General features: G+C 27.6%; 3 protein-coding genes across 4 annotated transcripts; all 3 read left to right on the top strand.

The window, feature by feature from the left end:
- Nucleotides 1-131: 131 nt before the first annotated feature.
- LOC130669848 (putative uncharacterized protein DDB_G0282133) lies at nt 132-5,801 on the top strand. Its single transcript, XM_057472966.1, has 6 exons — nt 132-283; nt 371-468; nt 1,849-3,917; nt 3,997-4,101; nt 4,570-4,625; nt 4,728-5,801. The coding sequence occupies exons 2-6, from the start codon at nt 457-459 to the stop codon at nt 5,579-5,581; spliced, it is 3,096 nt and encodes a 1,031-aa protein (XP_057328949.1). The 5' UTR covers nt 132-283; nt 371-456; the 3' UTR covers nt 5,582-5,801.
- Nucleotides 5,802-8,144: 2,343 nt separating this feature from the next.
- LOC130669412 (odorant receptor 43a-like) lies at nt 8,145-11,213 on the top strand. 2 transcript variants are annotated; one of them, XM_057472313.1, is made up of 6 exons: nt 8,145-8,500; nt 8,731-9,196; nt 9,989-10,088; nt 10,172-10,294; nt 10,624-10,779; nt 11,014-11,213. In XM_057472313.1, the coding sequence occupies exons 1-6, from the start codon at nt 8,158-8,160 to the stop codon at nt 11,065-11,067; spliced, it is 1,242 nt and encodes a 413-aa protein (XP_057328296.1). In that variant the 5' UTR covers nt 8,145-8,157; the 3' UTR covers nt 11,068-11,213. The 2 variants fall into 2 exon arrangements, with proteins under 2 accessions (XP_057328296.1, XP_057328295.1); XM_057472312.1 differs by having other exon boundaries at nt 8,722-9,196.
- A 6,594-nt stretch (nt 11,214-17,807) lies between these two features.
- LOC130670274 (eukaryotic translation initiation factor 3 subunit J) lies at nt 17,808-21,614 on the top strand. The gene is made up of 6 exons (XM_057473599.1): nt 17,808-18,020; nt 18,118-18,200; nt 18,701-18,820; nt 19,116-19,254; nt 20,357-20,506; nt 21,378-21,614. Exons 1-6 carry the CDS (start codon nt 18,005-18,007, stop codon nt 21,572-21,574), a joined length of 705 nt encoding a protein of 234 aa, XP_057329582.1. The 5' UTR covers nt 17,808-18,004; the 3' UTR covers nt 21,575-21,614.
- The last annotated feature ends 598 nt before the right edge of the window (nt 21,615-22,212 follow it).

The raw sequence follows: 22,212 nt of genomic DNA, 5'->3' as shown, positions 1-22,212 counted from the left end.
AACCGCATGTTTTTATTTTTAAATATTCCGCTTTTACTATCGACCGTCAGCCATTTTGTTTTAGCGCCATCTAAAAGTTTTTTTTTAAGTAAAAATTCAAAATCATAACCTTGTAATTTATTGTATTTATTTACCTATCATTTGTTTTCTTTTGTAACAACAATCACAAGTTAATTTGTAAAAATAAATTATAATTCAGTATTAGAAATATGAAAAATAAGAAAGTCATTTGTGGAAGTTAAATAAATTTATTGTATTTCTTATTTGAATTTTTAAGTAGAAGGTTTGTTTCAAAAACTTGTTTTTTTTCTATTGTAAACAGGTTGCATGATTTATTCAGGTGAATATTTTAAAAATCAATTGTTTTCAGAGTGGCTTTTAATTAATCTGACGAAATAATTAATTCAGTATAAGTTTAAATTCTTCTTCAAGTCCAGTTGGTTGAAGAAAAACAAAATGTTTCATCCGGTAAATATATTTAAGTTATATTATTTTATTAGTTATTATATATGAGTGTAAATGAGTGTAACTGACAAGTGGCAATTTTTTAAATTTTTGAATAAATAAATAAAATGTACCCAAGTAGCACAGCGACAACTTTAAGATGTCTTAAAGATCTTTTAAAAGGATAAAGACAAATTTTTTTTTTGTCAAAGTCACCTTTTTTAGTATAAATAAGACATGCAAATATTGGTCCCGAAGACAGAGAAGAGTTGTGTTGTTTTTCCTGTCTTATGTCAATTAAAAAGTCATTTAGATGATTTACTTTACAACTATTTGTAATTTACTTTTTGTCGTCACTTGTGTTAAGTCTTTTAAGTAGACATTTTTTCGGTGACATAAATTTCTGATCGTTTTGTCACCATATTGGTGCCTTATCGATATGTCAAAAAATATCCTAAAAACTGATATATTATAGATGTCACAAAGTCGTGTGCTACTTGGGTAGAATAAAAAAAAATGCGTATTTAGATCAATAAATAATTAGGACCCGCATTTTTAAAAATTTTATTACTTCCCAGGTATCACACTTGGCTTTATGACATCTATAATATAGAAGTTTTGCGGCTATTTTTCGACATATCAATAAGACGGGTAGCTGTCATTGAGACAAAAGTTTAGACAAAATTGTTTTTATTAACATTCCGTGAACCTGCATCCCGATTACTCGGAATTTCATTACCTACAATCCTGATTAGAAGGGATTGTTTTAAGATAGATCCCCTTTACACATAATTTCTTAATTTATGATAATTTAGGGGCAGTTGTTTAATGTGTAGATATACTGGCCCAGTAAAATCATCTTGTGTCAGCTGGATCAATTTAAAAACAATCACTTCTTATCAGGATTGTAGGTAATCAAACTCTGGGCGAGTGAGATGTAAGTAAACGGAGTATACGTAATAAAGGTTCTGTCTAAATGATACCTACCCAATAATACATTAAAATGTTGACAAAGAGATCAGAAATTTATATCACCGAAAAAAAAGACTTGACGCAAGTGACGACAAAAAATAAATTACAAATAAGTCATCAAACGATTTTTTATTCGAAATGACTTTTTTGAGACGGAAAAAAGAACACGAATTTATTATGACTCCTAGAACCAACGCCTATATGTCTTATTTATATAAAAAAACTTGGTTTTGACAAAAAAAAATTTGTCGTTTCCTTTTAAAAGACATCTTTATGACATCTTAAAGTTGTCTCTGTGCTACATGGGTTTAATTAATTAATTTGTTTATTCAAAATTTATAAATTGTCTCATGTCTCATGTCTGCTACATTGACACTAATTATTATATTCATTATTATAATAAATTAATATTTTCTCTGAATAATTGAACAGGAATTATATTCACTCATAACGAAAAAAAGTGAACTGTATTTAGCATCTTCATTATACGATGGACTAGAAGATAATAATATAAACCAAGTAAAAGCTCTGCTAAAAGATAAAGAAGCTGATCCAAATGTTTTAATTCCATCTTATGGTATCTCGCCATTTCATCTGGTGATTGGTAATGAGTCTGAAGCATTCGCTGAAGAAGTTACCAAACTATTTTTACGTCATGGAGGTGATCCGAATGTTAAATCAACTGATGGAATGACACCAGTCCACGTAGCCGCTGCTTGGGGACGTGTGCGAGTATTAGAATTACTGCTTGCCAACGGTGGGGATCCATTGTCTACTGACGATGACGGTCATACTCCATTTCACTATGCGTTTGAAGGCTCGTATTTCGAAGCTATTATTGTCTTGGCAAAATATTCAAGTAAAACTCAAGATGACAATTACGATGATGACAATAATGATGACAGTAATAGCGATAATGAGAAGCCTAAAGTTCAAATCACACTTGAAAAAATTTTTATAAATCGTGGTAACGTAGTAGCTGAGTATGTGCCATCGGAAATTGATTTAACGAGTAATACTTTTGATGAGAGTAAACAAAATATTAAAAGATTGAATGATTTATATAAATCTGACAGTTCTTTTAGTTGTAATTTACCGGCTGATAATTTTTCAATGCAAAAAAAATATTCGAATACAACTGATGAAAATTATTTTAATCTTTTTCCTAATAATAATATAACACTTCGTCGACGTCAACGAGCTTATGATGATAATAATAATAATAGTAATGGCACCAATAGAAACGCTATATCACCAATACTGCATGATGAAATAGTATCAGAGTTGAAGTCCGGATTTATTAGAGACGAAAAAAAACTGGTTAAAAAAATAATAAGGAGACTTTCTGATTCATTTGAAAAAACTTGTGGTTCATTAAACAATAAAAAATGGAGTGACGAAATTAAAAATTGTAAGCATACTAAAAAATATGTAAGTTTACTTCCTCAACCTAAAATATTTAAAAATAATTTAGAGTGTATGAAAAAGAAAACATATGAGGCATTACTTGATACATCGATCGTCAGTAAGTCACCAAATTTTCATATTAATGTTAATGTAAATAAAAATAATATAATAAATAGATCGAAATCATTGGAAAAGGAAAATTCATCAAACGAAACCTCGTTAACTCAACCATCGGATAATAATTTATGTGTTAAAAGTGCCAGTTCAACGCCAAGAAGAAAGTTTAAACGCAAACAATATAAATCTAAAGGAAAAGAATATTTTAATAGTAATATTATTGATAAGAATTCATCGAATTCGACTTACAGCGATGATTGTGATACATCGTCTTCTTCGCAAAATAATGAAAGTAAATCAGATATTGATGATGGATCTTTACTGAAAGATGTCGCTAGAAATTTAAATGATTCTTATGACGACGATTATGATAAAGAATACTCGGAATTAATGAGCAATGACAATTTAATAAGAAGTAAAGCTGATAAATTTAATGTTGACGGTAAAAAAATATTGGGAATCAATAAAATAAAATCTAGTTCATCTTCCAAAGGATCTCATCTACTTCTTCCACCTGGTAGACTAAAAAATAAAGTGAGAGATAAAATTGCTGACGAAAAAAATAATGAAGAAACTAAATCAGATGTTTCTTTTAATGAAAAAATAAAATCTATTCTTGATAGTCCAGGATCTTCAACACCGACGTCAAATTATTTGTCAATAAAATCCGAACTTAGCAAAGAAGAAGAACTTGAGCTGCTTTATGAAATAAATAATATTTACCAAGGTAATAAAACACCACCTGCTTCAATCTCGAAGAGATCCGACGAGTCTTGGTCCAGTGAGGAGCCAACAACATTATCAGATCATTTTATGGATTCGCTTTTAATTTACAAACCATCTATTGACACGACTAATGAGTGCGATGATTTTTATCCAAACAAAAAAAATAATGACAGTATTAGTAAAATAAAAGTTGAAGACAAAATGGAAAGTAGTGATACTGGAACTTACGAAACTCCATATAGATCTTTTAGGTTTGTAGTCTATTTAAATTTAAACTCTTAAATTTATATTAATTATTAACTATTAATTAATAAAATTATTTATTTACAGTTCTTCATCATGCGATGATTCATTTGTTACTGTTGAAGAGCAATATCATTACATTGATCCTGAAAAAAAGAAAGCTTTCTTAGAACGTCGGTTATGTGTTTTACCGTAAGTTATTTTATTAAATCACTTTTTAATTATATGCAATAAAAATTCATTTAAATAAATTGTTAATAAAAATTTTATAAAAATCTCTATTTAAATTTAACTTCGCTAATATTCTTAAGTTATCATTACGTTAATTAGTAGCGTAAATTATAAATTTAATTGCAGTAATAATAAGAACGACATTGATAAAATTGATTGAATTTCGCTTGCAAATACACAGTTACAGTTATACTTATAAGCAAACAGTAAAAAATTTTAATGAATATAGATCTAGAATAAATTAAATTAATATTGAAAATAACATTAACATTTATTTTAAATGTTTTTACTCATTGCTTGTATCTGACTGTATACTTTCAGTCTGTACGCGACTACGGCGATATCTATTCAAAGTACTTGGTTTAAATTATTGCGTAATTGATAACAATTATTAGTCATAGCCATTTTACAATATTCTTTGTGTTGCAGAAAACTTGACGTGTCTGATAAATGTAGAAGTGGATCCAGTTGGCTCGATGAAATGCGTAAGTAATTTATAATTAAAATATAAATTTTAATGATGTAATCATTTTTAAAAATATCATCAATTGATTAATTATTTAATTAAAATATATTATTTATTTTAGCTGAAAATAATGATAATTATCCATCAAAAGTTGTGTATAAACCGATGCAAGGTAAAAAAATTCTCACAAATTGTGACCTTCGCAATCGTTTAATTTTGCTGGGAGAGCAACCTGGACCAATAACATCAACAACTTACCATGTGTATTTAAAAAGACTGACAAAATTAGAAAAAGATGTTGATTTAAACGCTCGTATGCAAAAGTTGTCACTCCAACATGAGCGAACACTTTCTCCTTTAATTGAAACCGCATTACCAGACCCTTGGGCATGTAATCTTCAACCTTTCCAAGATCTTGAGGATCGAGTATTCAAAGAATTTGAGACACCGAAACCTAATAGAAGATACCGCGGTGGTATTTCTAAATCATACTTCAATTATATTCTCCTGGATCCGCGGATTACAAATAATCTACCGCGAAACGGCCGTAATTTATCAGCAGGACAACGCTGGAATATATTTCTCAAAGCTATTTTTTATATCGGCAAAGGCAAAGCAACGCGACCAGCAGCTCACCTATATGACGCATTCGATTATTGGTTCAAAAATAAGTCTGGTGAACCCTCTAGTAAAATTCGTAAAATATTAGACATTTGGCGGGATTCAAGAGGAGTTATTTGTCTACATGTCTATATGAATCGCATGCAAGAAGAAGCTTTTACTCGCGAGGCAGCAATGATTGACGCTATAGGTCTTGATAAATTGACTAATTGCGTTCGTGGAAATTACTATGGTATTATTACGACAATGGGTAATTTGGATAAAGTCGGTGTTGGCAATTATTTACTTTATAAAGCTATGGAAATATTTATGTACGAGGGCGAACGACAATTATTTCCACAAAGTATTACATAGATTTTTAAAAAAATATTATTGTAAGTAAAAAAAAAAGTTTATCTAAAATTTTTTATATTTTTATGGAATATGAGTTTAAAATATTTTAAAGTTATAAAAAATAATAAAATATTAATTGAAAGTTATAAATATGGGAATAAGTACGAATATGAAAGATATTAATTTAAAAAATATGATAGTAAAGTTAGTGGACATCTGACAATTTTTGAAATAATAAATTAAAACGTTTATAAAATAAAAATAAAAAAATACATGTTTAGAGAATTCAAAATTCAGTACATGCATTTTTTTAAACTATTATTTTAATTATTTAATTTTTTTATATGTAATTAAAAAATTGTCGTATGTCTGCCACATTTACTCATTTAAAAAATATAAATAACTAATAAAATATAATTGAAAATATAATTTTAAAAATATAAAAAATATAAGACTGTGCAATAAAAAATAACTTGATATTTTTATAAAAATTTTGATATGTAATTTATGAGTTACGATGATAAATATTTGTATATAATTAACGATGTTGTTTGATAGAAAATGAAAAGCAATTATATTTAAATAAATAACATCAATGAAAGAGTTTAAATGGTTTTTAATAAAAGTATTATTATAATCTATATGAAAATCTTACAGAAGAGTTTAATTTACAAGTAAGGTCTGTCTGGTTCAGTTTTCTTGGCCTTCTTATCTCTGGCACGGGGAAACCAAATGTGTTTTGTCGTATAAGTCATTTTAGCTAATTCATCTGCCATAACCTCTGGTGGTTTTTCTGGACGAGTGAACATCTTGACAGCTTCTTCTTCAGATGTCTTCAATATTGTCTTCGGTGGTGTTATTACTTTTGGTAGCGGCTTAGAACATTCGTAAGGAAATTTAGGCTCTGGGTGCCAACAAACAGCCATATCATTTTTAAATACTATTAATTCATCCGGTTTTTTGCTGTAACTTCGTCGGTGGCAGTAGTTTCTCAATGATCGAAATAGAGATTGTCGGAGTAACATCTGAAAAATGAAATATTTTATTATCATTTCATTAGTTGTAGAAATTAAATTATCGTACCTTTGAATTCTTAACTTTTAGTTTTGTTATTTCATCAACACCGGAATTATTTTTCTTTTAGGTTATAAAATTTATTTCCAGTGGGTGATGTTGGTAATGCATGAAATGGTTGAAGAAAATGATATTATCAAGAGTAGGATCTATTTTTTCATGGGTAGAAATATTTTTAACCGACACATGTTTTTTTAAAGTCGATAACAACCAAGAAATAAAATGGGTTGGGGGAAATCACTCAACCCAATAAAATTCTTGGAAAAATTATAATGAAAAATGATTTGATTATTTTCTACTTTTTTAATTTATAGACCTATTTAATTCACTAAAAAAAATTGGAAACCTCAACTGAAAGGTTTTTAACGTTTACTAGAACCTTAAAAGAAGGCTAAAAATTTCGTATTTTCAAAAATTCTCATTTTTCAGAATGTGAAACGATTAAAAAAAAAAAAGTTAATATACTTTTTAATGCTTTTGAATACTTTTGAATCGCCTTTCTTATGGGCATTTAACATTGCCAATCGTTTCTTTTAATTAGGGGTAGCAGATATGAGACAAATTTTAAATTATAAATAATCGATTTAAACGATGAAAAATATAAACATAAAAAAATGCACATACTGATATTTAAATTCTGTAAGTGCGCATTTTTTTAATTTATTCGATTTACATTAAATTCACATATTTAAAGATTTTTAAAATTGACAATTGTTAGCTACATTCATACTCATTTTTTCAAGAATAATTGTTTTGAAATCAATTTACTCTAGAAGCGCAACAAAATAATTTCATTTATTCCATTATAGTTATGAAAAAGAGGTCGGATACCGTTTTACCCGAAACAAGATGGAATTTGATGACCCTATTAGAACTCTTTGAATTAAAAAATCTACAATTAATAAATGAATGAAAATTTTTAAGATAATCAAATTTCCATAGGCTACTGAAATCGAAATTTGATGTTAAAAATTTGAGCTTTTAAAGAAAAGGCATAATTTTATAACACAAATTATAAAGACGGAAAAAAAATATATACGAGACGATAAATAACAAAGTTTTACCTGCACGCTTTGAGTAAAAAATTTCAACTTCAAGCTTTCGTTGATAAAAGTACAGCAATTTTTTTTCATTATTCACTTTTTAGTTTTTTCTGTAACACGAATTTAACTTTATCAACCATCCGTCATATTTAATAAAATATTTATGATAATAAAAAAATACAACGACCGGTGACTTGAGTTACAAAGTGTATTAATATACTTTGTTATTCAAATCACCAGACAATGTAATTTTTTTTTCAATCTAAAGTACAAAAGTTTCAAACTGTTTGATTCGAAGAAATAATTCGAAAAAATTGTCTAATAGGAACGTTAATAATAAAGCGGGTAAAGAACTTACTGCATTATTAAGTTTGAATTAATTATGTATGAGCACGTGCTCAGTCTTCCCGGAGTTTCTGCAAAAAAAATTAAGGTAGTCATACTAAGTTGCTAACCGTCAGTTGTAATTCAACTATCGTAATGGTACCTTCTCTTAAGTCCAGAAATAATAATAATAATTCACTTGATAATATCGATAGTACTGCTTCTAAAGATTTGAAATGGGCAGTCGGATTAAATCGGACAGTTTTGAAAATTCTTGGTGTATGGTACTATAATAATCAATCACCATGGCAAACATTAACGTTTAATTTTCAAACATTTATTTTTGTAATTGGAATATTCACCTTTGTAACATTTCCTCAAACATTAGCATTGATTAAAATATGGGGCGATTTAACACTAATTGTTGACAATCTTATTGTTAATTTACCGATTACAACATGCGAATTAAAAATATTTATTTTATGGTGGCATAAGAAAGGTAATATTTAAAAAAATTTGTTTTTTTTTTAATGAGTAGTAAATAATATAAAATATTAAATAAATACACATCAAAAAATTATTTCTCGCCCCAAGAAAATTTTCGTTTTCAATTCGTAATGCAAAAAATTTCTTAGGGAAGCAAAAATTTTCTTGGAGCGAAAAAACATTTTTTGCGCCAAGAAATCCTTTTTTTTTGTGTAAAATAAAATTGTTGTTAAGTTTTGGTAGCGCTATTCGACGATATTGAAAAAGATTGGCATGGTATTAAAAATGAGTATGAAAGAAATATAATGATAAAATACGCAACAATATCAAGGATAATGACAATATGTGGATTATGTGGCGCTTTCTTCAGTCTTATATTGTATCAAGGCCCATTAACATTTGGCATTGTTTTACGTACAATAACAAATCTGACAGATGATCCTGATAATTTATTTTCTCTTCAAGCTGTTTATCTTTATGATACTTCAACAGCTTACAGTTACTATTTGACAAGAATAAGCCAAATTGTTGGATGTGGGCTTTCTGCTGTTGCTTATACTAGCGCAGATGTACTATTTGGTATGATTGTTCTTCATGTATGTGGTCAATTGGAAATACTTGCCAGTCGAATTCAAGTAATTGCTGACAAACCACAATATTTTTCACGGCTACTGCGAGAACATGTAAAGAATCACGTTCGACTAATTCGGTATTTGTTGTTTATTATTCTTTTTATTATAAAATACTAGTAAAGATGAGTAAGTTTTGCGGGTTCTGTTCCGCTTTGTGTATAAACAAAATTCTGCACTTGGATTTTTATTTGCAGAGTGCACTATAAAAAATTTGGTCGGTGTTAAATTACTTCGACACTAGATTAAAAGTGCACCGCTTGATATTTCACACCAAGAAAATTTCACACCAAGCAGACCGTGTAAAGTCTTCGGAGACCAATTTTACAAAAATTTTTTACACTCTGTGCTTGTTTGGTTTTTCGAATTTCTAAAAATTAACAATAATATTAATAAAATAAAAAAGATTTAAAGTAAAAGACCTAGTACCCGATCAGGGAACTATTAGTACTCGATCATGTATTTGTATATCTATACCTGGGTCGAAATATCTATAGCCTCAATCTAGCCTCATCGAACCCAAGTAAGCCGCAATCCAGCCTCACTGAGTAAAAAAAGCATTTTGAGCCTCAAATAATTCTCAAAGAGCCTCAAATAATACTAATCGAATTTAAATTATATAGTCGAGTAGTAGGTTCATTTGAGGCTCATTGATGCTTTTTTTACTCAGTGAGGCTAGATTGAGGCTAGATATTTCGACCCGGGTATATTCAGTAAAATTTATTAAATATAGATATATAAATATATGAGTGATCGGGTACTAGTTCCCTGATCAAGTATCGGGTATTACCTTACATCTACTTTAGATCTAAATGATTCTTTTCCGCGATAAAATATAATAAAAATAGTTTACTTACATACATATTCTGTAGGTTTGTGCAAGATATTGAAAAAATTTTTAGTTTGATGTTACTTGCATTGTTTGGTTCTGTCGCTATTACATTTTGTATTCAAGGATTTCAATTTATAAATGTAAAGTAATAAGATTATGTATGTTTTTTTATATTTTAGTATAGAGAATTCAGCATTAAACAAATTTTTGTACGTTCCTATAGGTTTTTACAGATACAACAGTTGATTTACCAATTACACAAATGGTTTTTTATATGCAATTTTTAAGCTACTGTTTATTTCTAACATTTGTTTATTCGTGGGTTGGTGAAACTCTTCTTACTCAGGTGAATGTTTATTTTATTTAATTTCAGAGAGAATCTACAACGGATCAGATTGATGGCATATAATACAAATACTATTTTATTAAATAATGTATAGATCAAAATCGGAATATTCATTGAGTTGATCTTACATTGATTTCTCTTCCTTTTCAATTTATGACACAAAATATTTTGAACTTAAGAAAAAAGCTTAACAATTTATAGTATAAACTATAAATGTTTTTCTATTCAAAGCGGCCGCTTAATTTTTTTGTTCAGAATAAATAGACCAAATAATTTTTTTAATTTTAATAAATGCTATTATTTATTTATTTGTAAAAAAAAATTTCTAGAGCAGTGCAATTTATACGGCTGCTTGTGATTGCAACTGGATATCTTGTGATCATAATGAAGTGAAAGATATTATACTTATGATTTTTCGTTCTCAATACCCACTTCAAATTACTGCAGGAAATTTGATACCCTTGTCGATGAATACATTTGTTCAAGTAAGAATTGCTGTACTTACGAATCACCAGTTTTCAATTATTGTATAGTGGGAAGGTATAGAACACGACGATTTCAGACGATAATGAACTTGACCGGCATCAAATCCAAAATCGTGTTTTATCCCATACCACACACGATACTTAATATTTAATTAATGTTAATGATATAGAATATTTTAGTATAGTTTACATAAATTAATAATTATATAATTTATCATTATTTAACTTTTACAGTTGCTGAAAACTTCGGGTGGTTACATTTCTTTTTTACTTGCTGTAAAAGAATAATTTCAATTCCATTTATTATATAACTAGCAGATCCCGCCCGCTTCGCGGACTATAAAAATGTATTACTAATATAATTTATATACATATTAGTAATTTATACGCGTATTTTTTACAGTGTAATTCTTTCAATTGAGCAAATAAAAATATTTCTATAAATAAAATAATCTCTATAAACGTTATAATCATTAGGATTAAATATATATTTATTAATCTCGAACAAATATATATATATATATATATATATATATATATATATATATATATATATATATATATATATATATATATATATTTATTCTAAATGAATATATTTTTTTGTGTGTAAGAAATATTTATTAGAGTTAATATAATAATATTTTACTTTAATATTTGGATTTGTTGGCACTATAAAATAATTTAGTTGCCTATTAAATAAATATTTTCTTGACTTAACCAAATAATTTTATTATCTTAGAGAGAGAATTATTTATGTCAACCAAATAGAGTCTATTAAATCATTTGTTAAAAATGAGAAAATAGACTATGTTGACCTAATAAAATTTAGTTGTCCCAAATAAATTTTAAGTTTAATAGAATTTAACAAAACCAATTTAATTGTCCGAAGTGAAATTTTTTCTCAGTGTATTAAAACTTCCTGTCGAAAAGTTGTGCAGCTGTGAAGAGTGTTATTTGGAGTTTTTTATATTTATTAAAATTTTTGGCGGATTACACTGCCGTGTGAATTTTCTATCACTTACAGAAAAATGTTTATTAATTATTTAATCAATATTTTAAATACTGTAATAAGAGACATAGTAATCACTGGACTGCAACGTGTGTTAGTTATCCCTGATTCAGAAATCTAATTTGGAATGATCCAAACACGATCCGAAACAATTCAACGTTGGCAAAATTGACTATATATAGATATACACTTTAGCATGGATTGAATCATTCCAAATTAGATTTCTGAATCAGGGATAAGTGAAATGGCGTCGTTATTAATAGTAATTAAATTGAAAAACTACTCAAAATCTTCAGTCAGTAAGCTAGAATGTGATTCTTTTCTTTACAGCCCCTTTCATTTTCTTCCGGTTTTTTTTTTTTGTTCCTTTTTGGCTATCGTCCCGATAGGGTCACGTGCCACTTACTGTTGCTTATATTTATTTCTATATTTTTTGTTTATTATTTAAAATGTCTTGTAAATTTTTTGCTTTCGTTTTCCAAACACTTGACTTGTTGGTACACTGAGAGAAAAGTGCTTAGTAACCCGAAATATTCAGCGACAGATATAAAAATATAGTCTCCCTAACCAATTTTTATTGTTACTGGAACTATATACTAGTGTAAATCAGCACGAAAAAATAGTTACATTAACTAAACTTAAGAAACTATTTTTGCCTCATTATGGTCACTACAAAACTTCAATCTTTTTAAATCAAGGCTTAGTAGTGAACTCAATATTACCTTTATCATTGGGTCGATTAACATAATATAGATACAGCAACTTTGTTAGCTTAGTGACTGTGTGATAGTTGGTAGAAATAATTTTAATAGTTGACTCAACTAAGAGTTTAGTTGTCGTCTCATAGAACTGCATTTATTTAGTTTCTTTTACTACTGACAAAAGTATCAACTGTACTATTTCATCTTAGTTGTCTAAACAATCAATTTCCAGTTAATTTAATAATTATAGAATATTTCTGCTGACTAATAATCAACTGTAAAAAAAAAATTCAAAGGAGAATACAGTTATGGATACCGTTAATATTTAGTTTTCCTGGCTATAAATTCCGATCCTAATGCCAAAAGTGCGTATTGCAAAATATACGTCTTATTGGTTCTGCTGAGCCAAAGAAGCGTATCAAACATTTTTTTTTGCTTATCAATTCCAAATTGTTAAAAATGTGAAGATCGATTAAAAAAATGAAAAAAAATTTTTTTTTATACCAAAAGAACGTGTAAAAATTTTTTGTTGTCAATCAATTCGGAATTATTTATTAAAATGAAAATCAATTAAGATAATATATATCTTTTCTCCCAATAAATTTTTCTTTTAGCTTGAACAACTTTTTTTTTTTTTTTTGGTTGAAGCATAAAAAAATTCTCCCGTTAAAAAAATAGTAGTTATTCTGAGAAAATTTATTTTCTTCAAACTAAAAAATGCAATTGTTACTAAAAACTAACATATCTTGCTACAAAAAATATCTTCTATATTGAGAAATTAAAACTCTTTAAAAAAATATAAATTTTTCGATTGAAACGTGAGAACATGTTGACTTGAAAAAAAATATTTCGATTCGAGATAAAAATTCAAGATAAATTTTTACTTGCTACAGAAGTTTTTATTTCTTAATATTAGATATTTTTTTGAAGCAAGATGTATTAGTTTTTTGTAGCAATCTGCACTTTTTTGTTTAAAGAAAATAAAATTTCTCTCAATGAGTACTATTATTTAACGCAAGAACTTTTCATGCTCCAACCAAAACAGAGTAGTTGCTTAAACTAAGGGATAAATTTCTTGGGAGAAAAGATATGTATGGAGGAGAGGGAAGTCACCAGAGCAAGGCAACAGCAGTGGGAGTAGTTCGGTGCTCGCCACTAGATCGCGCCTACCTTTTGTAGTGTCCCTGGTAAGAAACTTATTTCAGAAGTATTATATTCCAAGCTTGAGAACAATTCTGGCATTAATTCTTCTCGGTTATTTAACAAAAATAATTTCTGTAACAATAGAAAAAACATCAAGTACATTTAATGTAATAGAAAAAAAATTTTCTGTATTTTTCACATAAATGTTGGCCATTAAAGAAAAAAGAATCCAGTAACAATGAAACAAAATTCGCACTACAGATCGCTAAATAATTTTGTTTCTTGTAATACTAAATTATGGCAATGGTAACTATGAATGTTTAGTTACAATAAGTCAAATTAGTACATTCGCCGAAACCCTGATTAAACAAAATGATTAAAAATGATTTAAAATGATTTGTTTTTTAATCATTTTAAATACTTTTTAATCCTTCAAATCATTTCTAATCCTGTCTCTTATGGGCATTTAACGTGTGAAATCATTTTTAATCATTTTGTTTAATCAGGGAAGTTCGATTTTCCAGTGTGTATATCTAGACACAAATACTTATTGATACTATTGTAAATAATCTGAAGAACTAAGTGTACATTATTAACATCACAATAATCTTAATGTTTATTAGACTAAGAATAAATTGCTTACTACAATATAAATCATAGTTATGTTAACTTTAAACTGATAGTAATAAAAACTTTCCCTAAACTAGTTATTAATGTTCATTATTGCTATCTTAGTATATGTAACTAAAAATAGTAAGAACGACTATGTAGTCGTAGAGCCCTTTACTGTGGCGTATTAGTTACTGAAACTGACTTCAATAGCTGAGTCGTCTGTGAACTACGATTCCTTAGTTCAGAAAACCGATTTTTTCTCTCAGTGTAGGTGTGAGGTATTATAACGTTAAAGGATTATTTAAATGTCAATGTGAATGCTTCTTATGAACTGGTGAATCGGAAAAGTCACTGTGTATGGTGGTGATGCATGGTTCTTGCTAGGAATTTCCTAGTGAGAAATTTGGCTCTACTGTCGAGGTCTGGTTCTGCTGCTATATGCAGCAATACATTCAACGGCGTGGTGATTAGGTTGCCAGTAGCCCTTCTCAGCGCAGCGTATTGGGTCCTTTTGACCTTGGTGAGATTTGTGACCGTTGTATCCTGATAAAAAATAAGTCTCCAATCAATGGTGGCTCTAACTAAACCTTTGTAAACCTGGAGTACTGTGGATGGGTGTGCCCCCCATCTCCAACTTGCGATTGCTTTTATAATATAATTAACCTGCTTGGCTTTATTATTTACTGCTTCCGTGTGTCGATTCCAATTGGATTTGTTGTTGATATTTATCCCTACACGGAGAAAAATAAATGATTGGAGTTATCATACTAAATTTGTAGCTGCAATCATCTAGGATGATTAAAAAATTTTTCAGTGTAAAGATGGTTAGTGCTACAATTTGTTATAATTGCAGTTACCATTTTTTATAGTAACAGTTACCATCAGGATGATAACAGTAACCATTAAGATGATTACAGCTACTATCAGGATGGTAATATTTACCATCAGGATAATAATGTTTCCTATCAAGGATAGTGATAATTTATCACTGATAAAAACACTGATAAAGAAAAAAAAAAATTATTAAATGCTATAAAAAAAATTGATCAAAAATTCAATAATTTTTAAGTACTGGTGCAAAATTATAAATTTTTGATTACAAATATGATGACAAACATACTTAAATTTTATTTATAAAATTTTTACAAAAAAATGACAATTATTTATTTTTTACAATTATTTAAACCCATAATTTAGTTATGTACACTTGATTGTCTAAAATATTGAAATAAGTTACTGTACAGTCTTCAATATCAGCATAAAATAAAAATTTCCAAGCGAGAGAGCTTCTGTTAATAACTTTGAATGATTGAGTGTGTTCATCGAAATAACAATCATCCAAGTACTGGGTAATGAATAAAATTTGGCCATTGTTGACATTTAGTATTTTTTTAACTTGGTAAAATGATGGTTCGTCAGACGGTTTCATTATAATTGAATTAATTGTTATTCTATCATTCTGAAAACTTGTCCATTTAATGTCTTGAACAAGGTCGTCTATTTTGTATGGTAAGGGTTCATGACATCCAATGCTGACAAGAACATCATTAATGGTAACATCATTAATTGTCTTAGATGGTAACTTTAATCATCTTTAATGGTAACTACTACAATTTCTGATGGTAACTGTAACCATCTAGATCGTAAATACAACTATTTAAAATGATAACTGTAACTATCTCTAATTAACATACATGATTGTAACAGTTACCATAAATATGATTTATACAATCATCCAGATAGTTGTCACTACCATCGGGTTGATGGTAAAAAATTTTACCATAAATAGATAGTAACTGCAATCATTTAATTTTCTGAGTGTAAAAATTTTGTTTCTTCCACTTCCTCAATGGATTTACTTTGAAGATCCAAGCTGATTCTGTCCCTCTTCCTTCTTCTAGTAAATATCATCATTGTGGTTTTTTCAGGTGCGATTTCCAGGCCTCTGGCCTTCAACCAAACGTTTAATTTATCCAACGATTCCTCCAGAATTAATTTTATGAATTTCAGGTCTTCCAATGTTATTTTCGTCCGGTTGTAGAGAAAAAGTACAGTCAAGGGGCATTTTGCGGCCTAGGCCGCAAAATAGAGACGGTGAAGTAGGGTATCCGGAAATCAGCACCTTTGCGGATGCCACCCAGTGCTCGAAAATTGAACTTTCTAAGCAAGTATGACAAAAAATTTTATTGTTTTAAGCTATAAAAACTGATGCGCTTAAGATATACTCTTTACAATTTGAAGAAATTAATAATTATATAACGTTGTATGTAAAATCAATTTCTCGACATTGATAATTTTATTCATCATACTGAATGTTTTTTTTTTTTTTACTTTTTTACTATAAACTTTAATGTTCCGAACAGCGAATGTTGAAGCTGAAACGTTAAATTATTATAAATTCATTTTTTTATCTACCAAACAATAATTTATATTATTTATATAACATGATTTATTTACATATAAACTTTAAATTTCAATACTTAAATTAAGATTATTATAATTTATTCTATAAAACTACGAAATTACTGTTTGAAATGATGTGAAATTGCGACCATATTCTAAATTTTTTGTTATCAATTATTAATTTTTATAATTCATTTTTTTGTGTATATTGACTTAGCTAAAAAATCACTAGTAACTGAAAAAACACGTGAATTTCCATGTTAATTAACATGTTTTCTCATAGTTACCGATGATTTTTTAATTAAATCAAGAATGAATAGTGTTATTTCGGGTAGTCTTGTCATTGAATAGAAGTTTCGGAGTAAAGCTTGGGCTTGAGGAGATCGAGATGTTCTGGATAGAGATATTTTGGAGTAATCAGTTTAAGGATAGTTTTAATATACGATAAACATATTTTAGGCAGAGAAATGCATAGAGTTGTCTGTGCATAGAGGTTTTGGAGCGACTTGTCATAGTGCCAATTTTTCTTAGACAAGATAATTTGTAAAAAAAATTTTTGGGAGTCTTGTTTTACTCTGTCCTACTTTATTGCTTCAAAATCTATTATTAACTCACGACAAAAAAATTTTTTTTTCTTTTTATCAAATTTTTGAGGTGCCACATTGTGCTAATTGACTATAATTTTTTTCCAAATCTAATTTTCATAATAACAGTATGTTAATTTGGTGCGCACTTGAGATTAATGACATAATATTTTAAAAATAATTAAAATTCAAATTATTATAAATTGACATCAGTCTAAATAATTTGATTTTTACCGACAATTTATTATTTTGAATTGCTGTAACTTTTCTCAAAATAAAATTTGAAAAAAATTATTTCGCGGGTTTTTTTAATTCGCAGCCATGTTCAAGTGACACTAATCGAGATATCGATAGATAAATCGAATATCGTGTATAATTGAATTAATAAATAACAAACACAATTTATTTAACAATACAAATATTCAAATCAATTATAAAAAATTTGAATATTTCCACTGTCAACATCTGGATGATAATTATTTTTACAGCAAAACAATTTTATTTGTAATAAATAAAAACTTTTAATGAAAAAAAAAAAAAAAGTACATCAGCACAGCGCCACAGTGAGTAAAAATAAATTCATAGACCCGCGGACGGTTTCCCGTCTGTGGTTTTCGTGGTGAACACGAGGCTTTCTAATAGTCGCGTCGAGAAAATATCAAATCTGGATTATTTAAAGAATAGTTTATAACATTATTAACTAAAAAAAATATTGTTTTTTAAATTTAGTACATCAGCCTCGTAAATATTGATTTTTCAAAGTTAAAATTATGGAGAACGCATGGGGTAAGTACTTGAATTTTCCATCTGCATTTCACATGGGCTGTAAAAAAAAATTATACGATTTTGTAGCATAAGGTATAAAATAATTAATGTCTTATAGATGCGGATGATATCAGCTCAAAACTTGAGTTGACCTTGCGATCAAATAAATGGGAAGGTGAAGATGAAGAGGAAGAAGTCAAGGTAAAAATTATTTATTATTGGTACTTGTGAATGTACATTTTTACAGCAACTTCATACGTACACTGTATGCTTAACCTTTTCTTCAATATGTTATCATTTATCTTGATTTTTTTAAATTATCTACTATATTTATATTATCAGAAATACTTACACTGACAATTGTCATAATAGTAAAGTTAGCGGACATCTGAAAATTTTTAAAACTTTGAAATAATAAATTGAAATGTTTATAAAATAAAAATTAAAAAAACCATGCTCAGAGAATTCAAAATTCAGTGCATGCATTTTTTAAATTTTATTATTTTAATTATTCCATTTTTTTATTGTAATTAAAAAATTGTATGTCTGCTACATTTACACTCATACAATTGTCACAATAACAAAAAAAAAACTGATAAATGGAGTTGTCTATAAATAATTTATTCAAAAAATATAAATTAATTAACTTTAAATTTGTAAAGAGATTGAAATATTAATATTTGAAATATTTAAAAAAATAGGACAGTTGGGAAGATGTAGATGATGAAGAAGAAAAAAAAGATGTAGAAAAACCGGCTGATGCGCCAAAACCTAAGCCTAAACCCAAAAAGAAAGTAGCTGAGAAAATTGAAGAACGAGAGGTAAATTTAAATATCAATTATTAATTTTTAGATGAGTGTGAATGTAACAGACATCAGACAAATTTAAAATTATTAATAATAGAGTAAATAATGGACAAAATTTTTAAAAAATGTTGAAATTAATAAGTGCATTTTTTATAAATATTTTTTTGGATTATTAACTCTATTTATTTATAATTTTAAACTTGTCTGATGTCTGCTACATTCTCATATTTTTAGTTATCAATTGATGTTTTTTTTTTATTAATTATTTTAATTGGAAGTATTGATAATAATTGATGTTGTAAATGATTAGAGGAAAGCCCGTGAAGAAGCCGAAAAGAAGGCAAAAGAAAAGGAAGAAGCGATGACACCTGAGGAAAGGAGAGCTGAGCAGTTAAGGCGACAAAAAATGGCTGAGGAAGCTGATCTACGACTGGCGATGGAAACTTTTGGTTTGTCAAACCTTGTAGACTTTAGTCCCCGCAAACCCCCTAAAACTACTAAGAAATAGCCCAAGCTATTATGCCATTATCTTATGAGTTTTATGAACCATAAAATAAAATTAAATAATCACGTGATCTTAAATTTAAAATGGTATAAATTCGGGTGCGCGGAAATATTAATTTTTTTATTTTTTACATTAATACTCTTTCGTACATAAAAAATATTTGTATTAAATTTATATTTATATATTAAGAGATGATTAAGATTCATCGGTAAACTAAAGAGGCATTACAAAGTCATTAAATGAAAAAGATATTGAAATAAAATATAATAACTGTGAAAAATCAATTCAATTTGCGCATAAGTTAGTAATGATTTTTTTTTTTAAACAATATGAGTAATAGTATGAAATGCGCTAAAATTTGTTGATAAATCAACAAATTATTAATAAATGATTGCAGTATTACGCATGAACAAAGTCAAATCGATTTTTCTGTGCGAATAGACTGAATTGATGGCAATGAAGCTCAAGATCATAAGCGATAATTAAATAATGATATTAAAAATTAATTGTCAATAGACAATTGATCATTTAAAAAGTGAATTTCTTTATATTTCTAAATTAATGTCAAAAGATATTGAAACAAATAATGGTTTAAATTGTCAGGAACCGTAATAGAGATAGATGATAATGCTCAGGAAGTAATATAACTAAACCAGTGAAATTGAGTAATAAAAATAAGTCTTAATTGTCAATTAAATATTTAAAGAAGAAGAAGAAAAAAGAAATTAATTAATTAAAATTAACATAACATATATAATGTTATTGTATTGTAATAAAAATCGCAATTTCATGCAAAAAAGAACTACAGTGTAAATTAATTTTTTTTCTAGACGTACTTTTAACCTATTCGCCATTGCGTTTCATTATCAATCTATCCTGTATTGTTCCTGGTCAATGTAAAACATTTATTTAATTATTTAGAAAAAAAAAAAAATAATAATTGATACCAATTAAATTTAAGTCACAAGAACCAAAAAAATATATGACATTTCATTAGTAGATTTAATTGAATAAATTAATAATTTGTTAATGTAATGTTTTTAAAGGCGTCACAGCTATTGATGCAATGCTCCCTGATACTAAAGAAGAATTCGATCAGTTTGGTGATGCATTGGTACAGAAGATCAATCAATTTAAGTCGCACATCGAGTATCCCGCATTCGCGGAAGAACTTATTAATCGTATATCTGTTAATTGTAAGTTATATAAATGTATTATGTTTATTAGGGTGGTCGTTGAAAATTAAATTTTCTCAGACGCCTCATAAAAAGCTTCTTTTTAGTGAAAAAATACGTGGGGAATTTAGTTTTTTCTTTTTAAGTAAAAAGAACACGTGCCTCAGGACGATCAAAGTTCATGTCTCGATACAATCGCGTTTTTTTTTTTAAATATCTCATGAAATACGCAGATTAAGGGAAAAGATCATAGGAACAATTTTGTAGGAAATAAAATTCTTGACAAAAAAGGTCATATTCATTTTTTTTTATAAAATGTGCATTTATGAAGATATTTTAAAAAAACTTTTTTAGATCTTATGAATTGAGCGTTTTAAGGATTACAAATTTTGAAAATAACATTTTTCTAAGTATATACAAACTATAACAAATATTAATGATTGATATGTTACGAAGTATGAAGTTGTCTATATTTAAGAAAAAACGTTATTTTTAACATTCGTAATCCTTAAAATGCTCAATTGATAAGATCTTAAAAAGTTTTTTTAAAATATCTTCACAAATACACATTCTATAAAAAAAATGAATATGACCTTTTTTGTCAAGAATTTAATTTCCTACAAAATTGTTCCTATGGCTTTTTTCTTTAATCTGCGTATTTCATGAGATATTTAAAAAAAAACCGCGATTGTATCGAGAAATGAACTTTGATCGTCCTGAGGCACGTGTTCTTTTTACTTAAAGAGAAAAAACCAAATTCCCCACGTATTTTTTTACTAAAAAGAAGCTTTTTATGGGCCGCCTGAGAAAATTTAATTTTTAACGACTATTCTGATGTTTAGATTATTAATAACTTATTTTTGGTTTTTTATTTAAAATTTTTATTTTCCAGTACCATCAGTTGTTCTAAAGAAACTCAGTACAACAATCAACAATTTAGCTATTGAAAAACAAAAAATAGAAAAAGGTGACAAGGGTAAAAAAAGTAAAGGTAAAGGAAAAGCCAAATTAAAATTGGAAGGAGACAACACCCATTTGAACGAATACGACAGTTATTCGTATGATGATAATTATGATGAATTTATGTAGCGGCCGTTATTAATTTTGACAATTATATTGAATTACTCTATAAATACAGATGATTTTTAAATAATAAATTTAATAACATTTAATATTAATAATAATTCGTTGACAATTTTATTGAAAAAATTGATATGTTATTTGAATAAGAATTATATATATATGAGAAAAACAATTACATGTGTGTATAAATGCCGGCAATTATTATTAAGAAACATTTTTAAGTACTTGTTTCCTCAGAATGTTTGCTCGTTCATTCTTATTATTCATTTTAATAATAATAATAATAATAATAATAATAATAACTATTACAATGAGGTGTGCATTTGTGCTACTGATATAGCCTTATTTGTTAAGATGCTAAAATATCCGTTAATAATTGATATTGGATGCGCATATTTCTAAATAAAGATTGATCATAAATATTACAAGTATCTTATTAATTATAAATTAGCTCTTAATGGTATGTTACGTAGAAAGAGATTAAACAAAACGAGAAAGAGATGACTTTCTTCACATTGAGTTTAAAATTATCTTTTATTCCGCTACAGTATATTGTTTTCAACTATCTGCATTATTTATTTGGTGATAAAGCCTAAGCTTTTTGCGGCCATACAATATAGATTTTTAACAAACAATTTATATAT

The sequence above is a fragment of the Microplitis mediator genome, chromosome 6 (assembly GCF_029852145.1).
Source record: "Microplitis mediator isolate UGA2020A chromosome 6, iyMicMedi2.1, whole genome shotgun sequence".
NCBI lineage: Eukaryota > Metazoa > Arthropoda > Insecta > Hymenoptera > Braconidae > Microplitis > Microplitis mediator.
This window is presented reverse-complemented; position numbering and strand designations above follow the sequence as displayed.

Excerpts from the sequence above, each read along its gene's own strand:
- LOC130669848 (XM_057472966.1), top strand. Across the intron at positions 3,918-3,996 it reads ACTCCATATAGATCTTTTAG|TTCTTCATCATGCGATGATT; the intron begins GTTTGTAGTCTA and ends ATTTATTTACAG. Across the intron at positions 4,102-4,569 it reads CGTCGGTTATGTGTTTTACC|AAAACTTGACGTGTCTGATA; the intron begins GTAAGTTATTTT and ends TTTGTGTTGCAG.
- LOC130669412 (XM_057472312.1), top strand. The coding sequence starts at position 8,158 with ATGGTACCTTCTCTTAAGTCCAGAAATAATAATAATAATTCACTTGAT. Across the intron at positions 9,197-9,988 it reads AATCACGTTCGACTAATTCG|GTTTGTGCAAGATATTGAAA; the intron begins GTATTTGTTGTT and ends CATATTCTGTAG. Across the intron at positions 10,780-11,013 it reads CGATGAATACATTTGTTCAA|TTGCTGAAAACTTCGGGTGG; the intron begins GTAAGAATTGCT and ends TAACTTTTACAG.
- LOC130670274 (XM_057473599.1), top strand. Across the intron at positions 18,201-18,700 it reads ATGAAGAGGAAGAAGTCAAG|GACAGTTGGGAAGATGTAGA; the intron begins GTAAAAATTATT and ends TTAAAAAAATAG. Across the intron at positions 18,821-19,115 it reads AGAAAATTGAAGAACGAGAG|AGGAAAGCCCGTGAAGAAGC; the intron begins GTAAATTTAAAT and ends GTAAATGATTAG.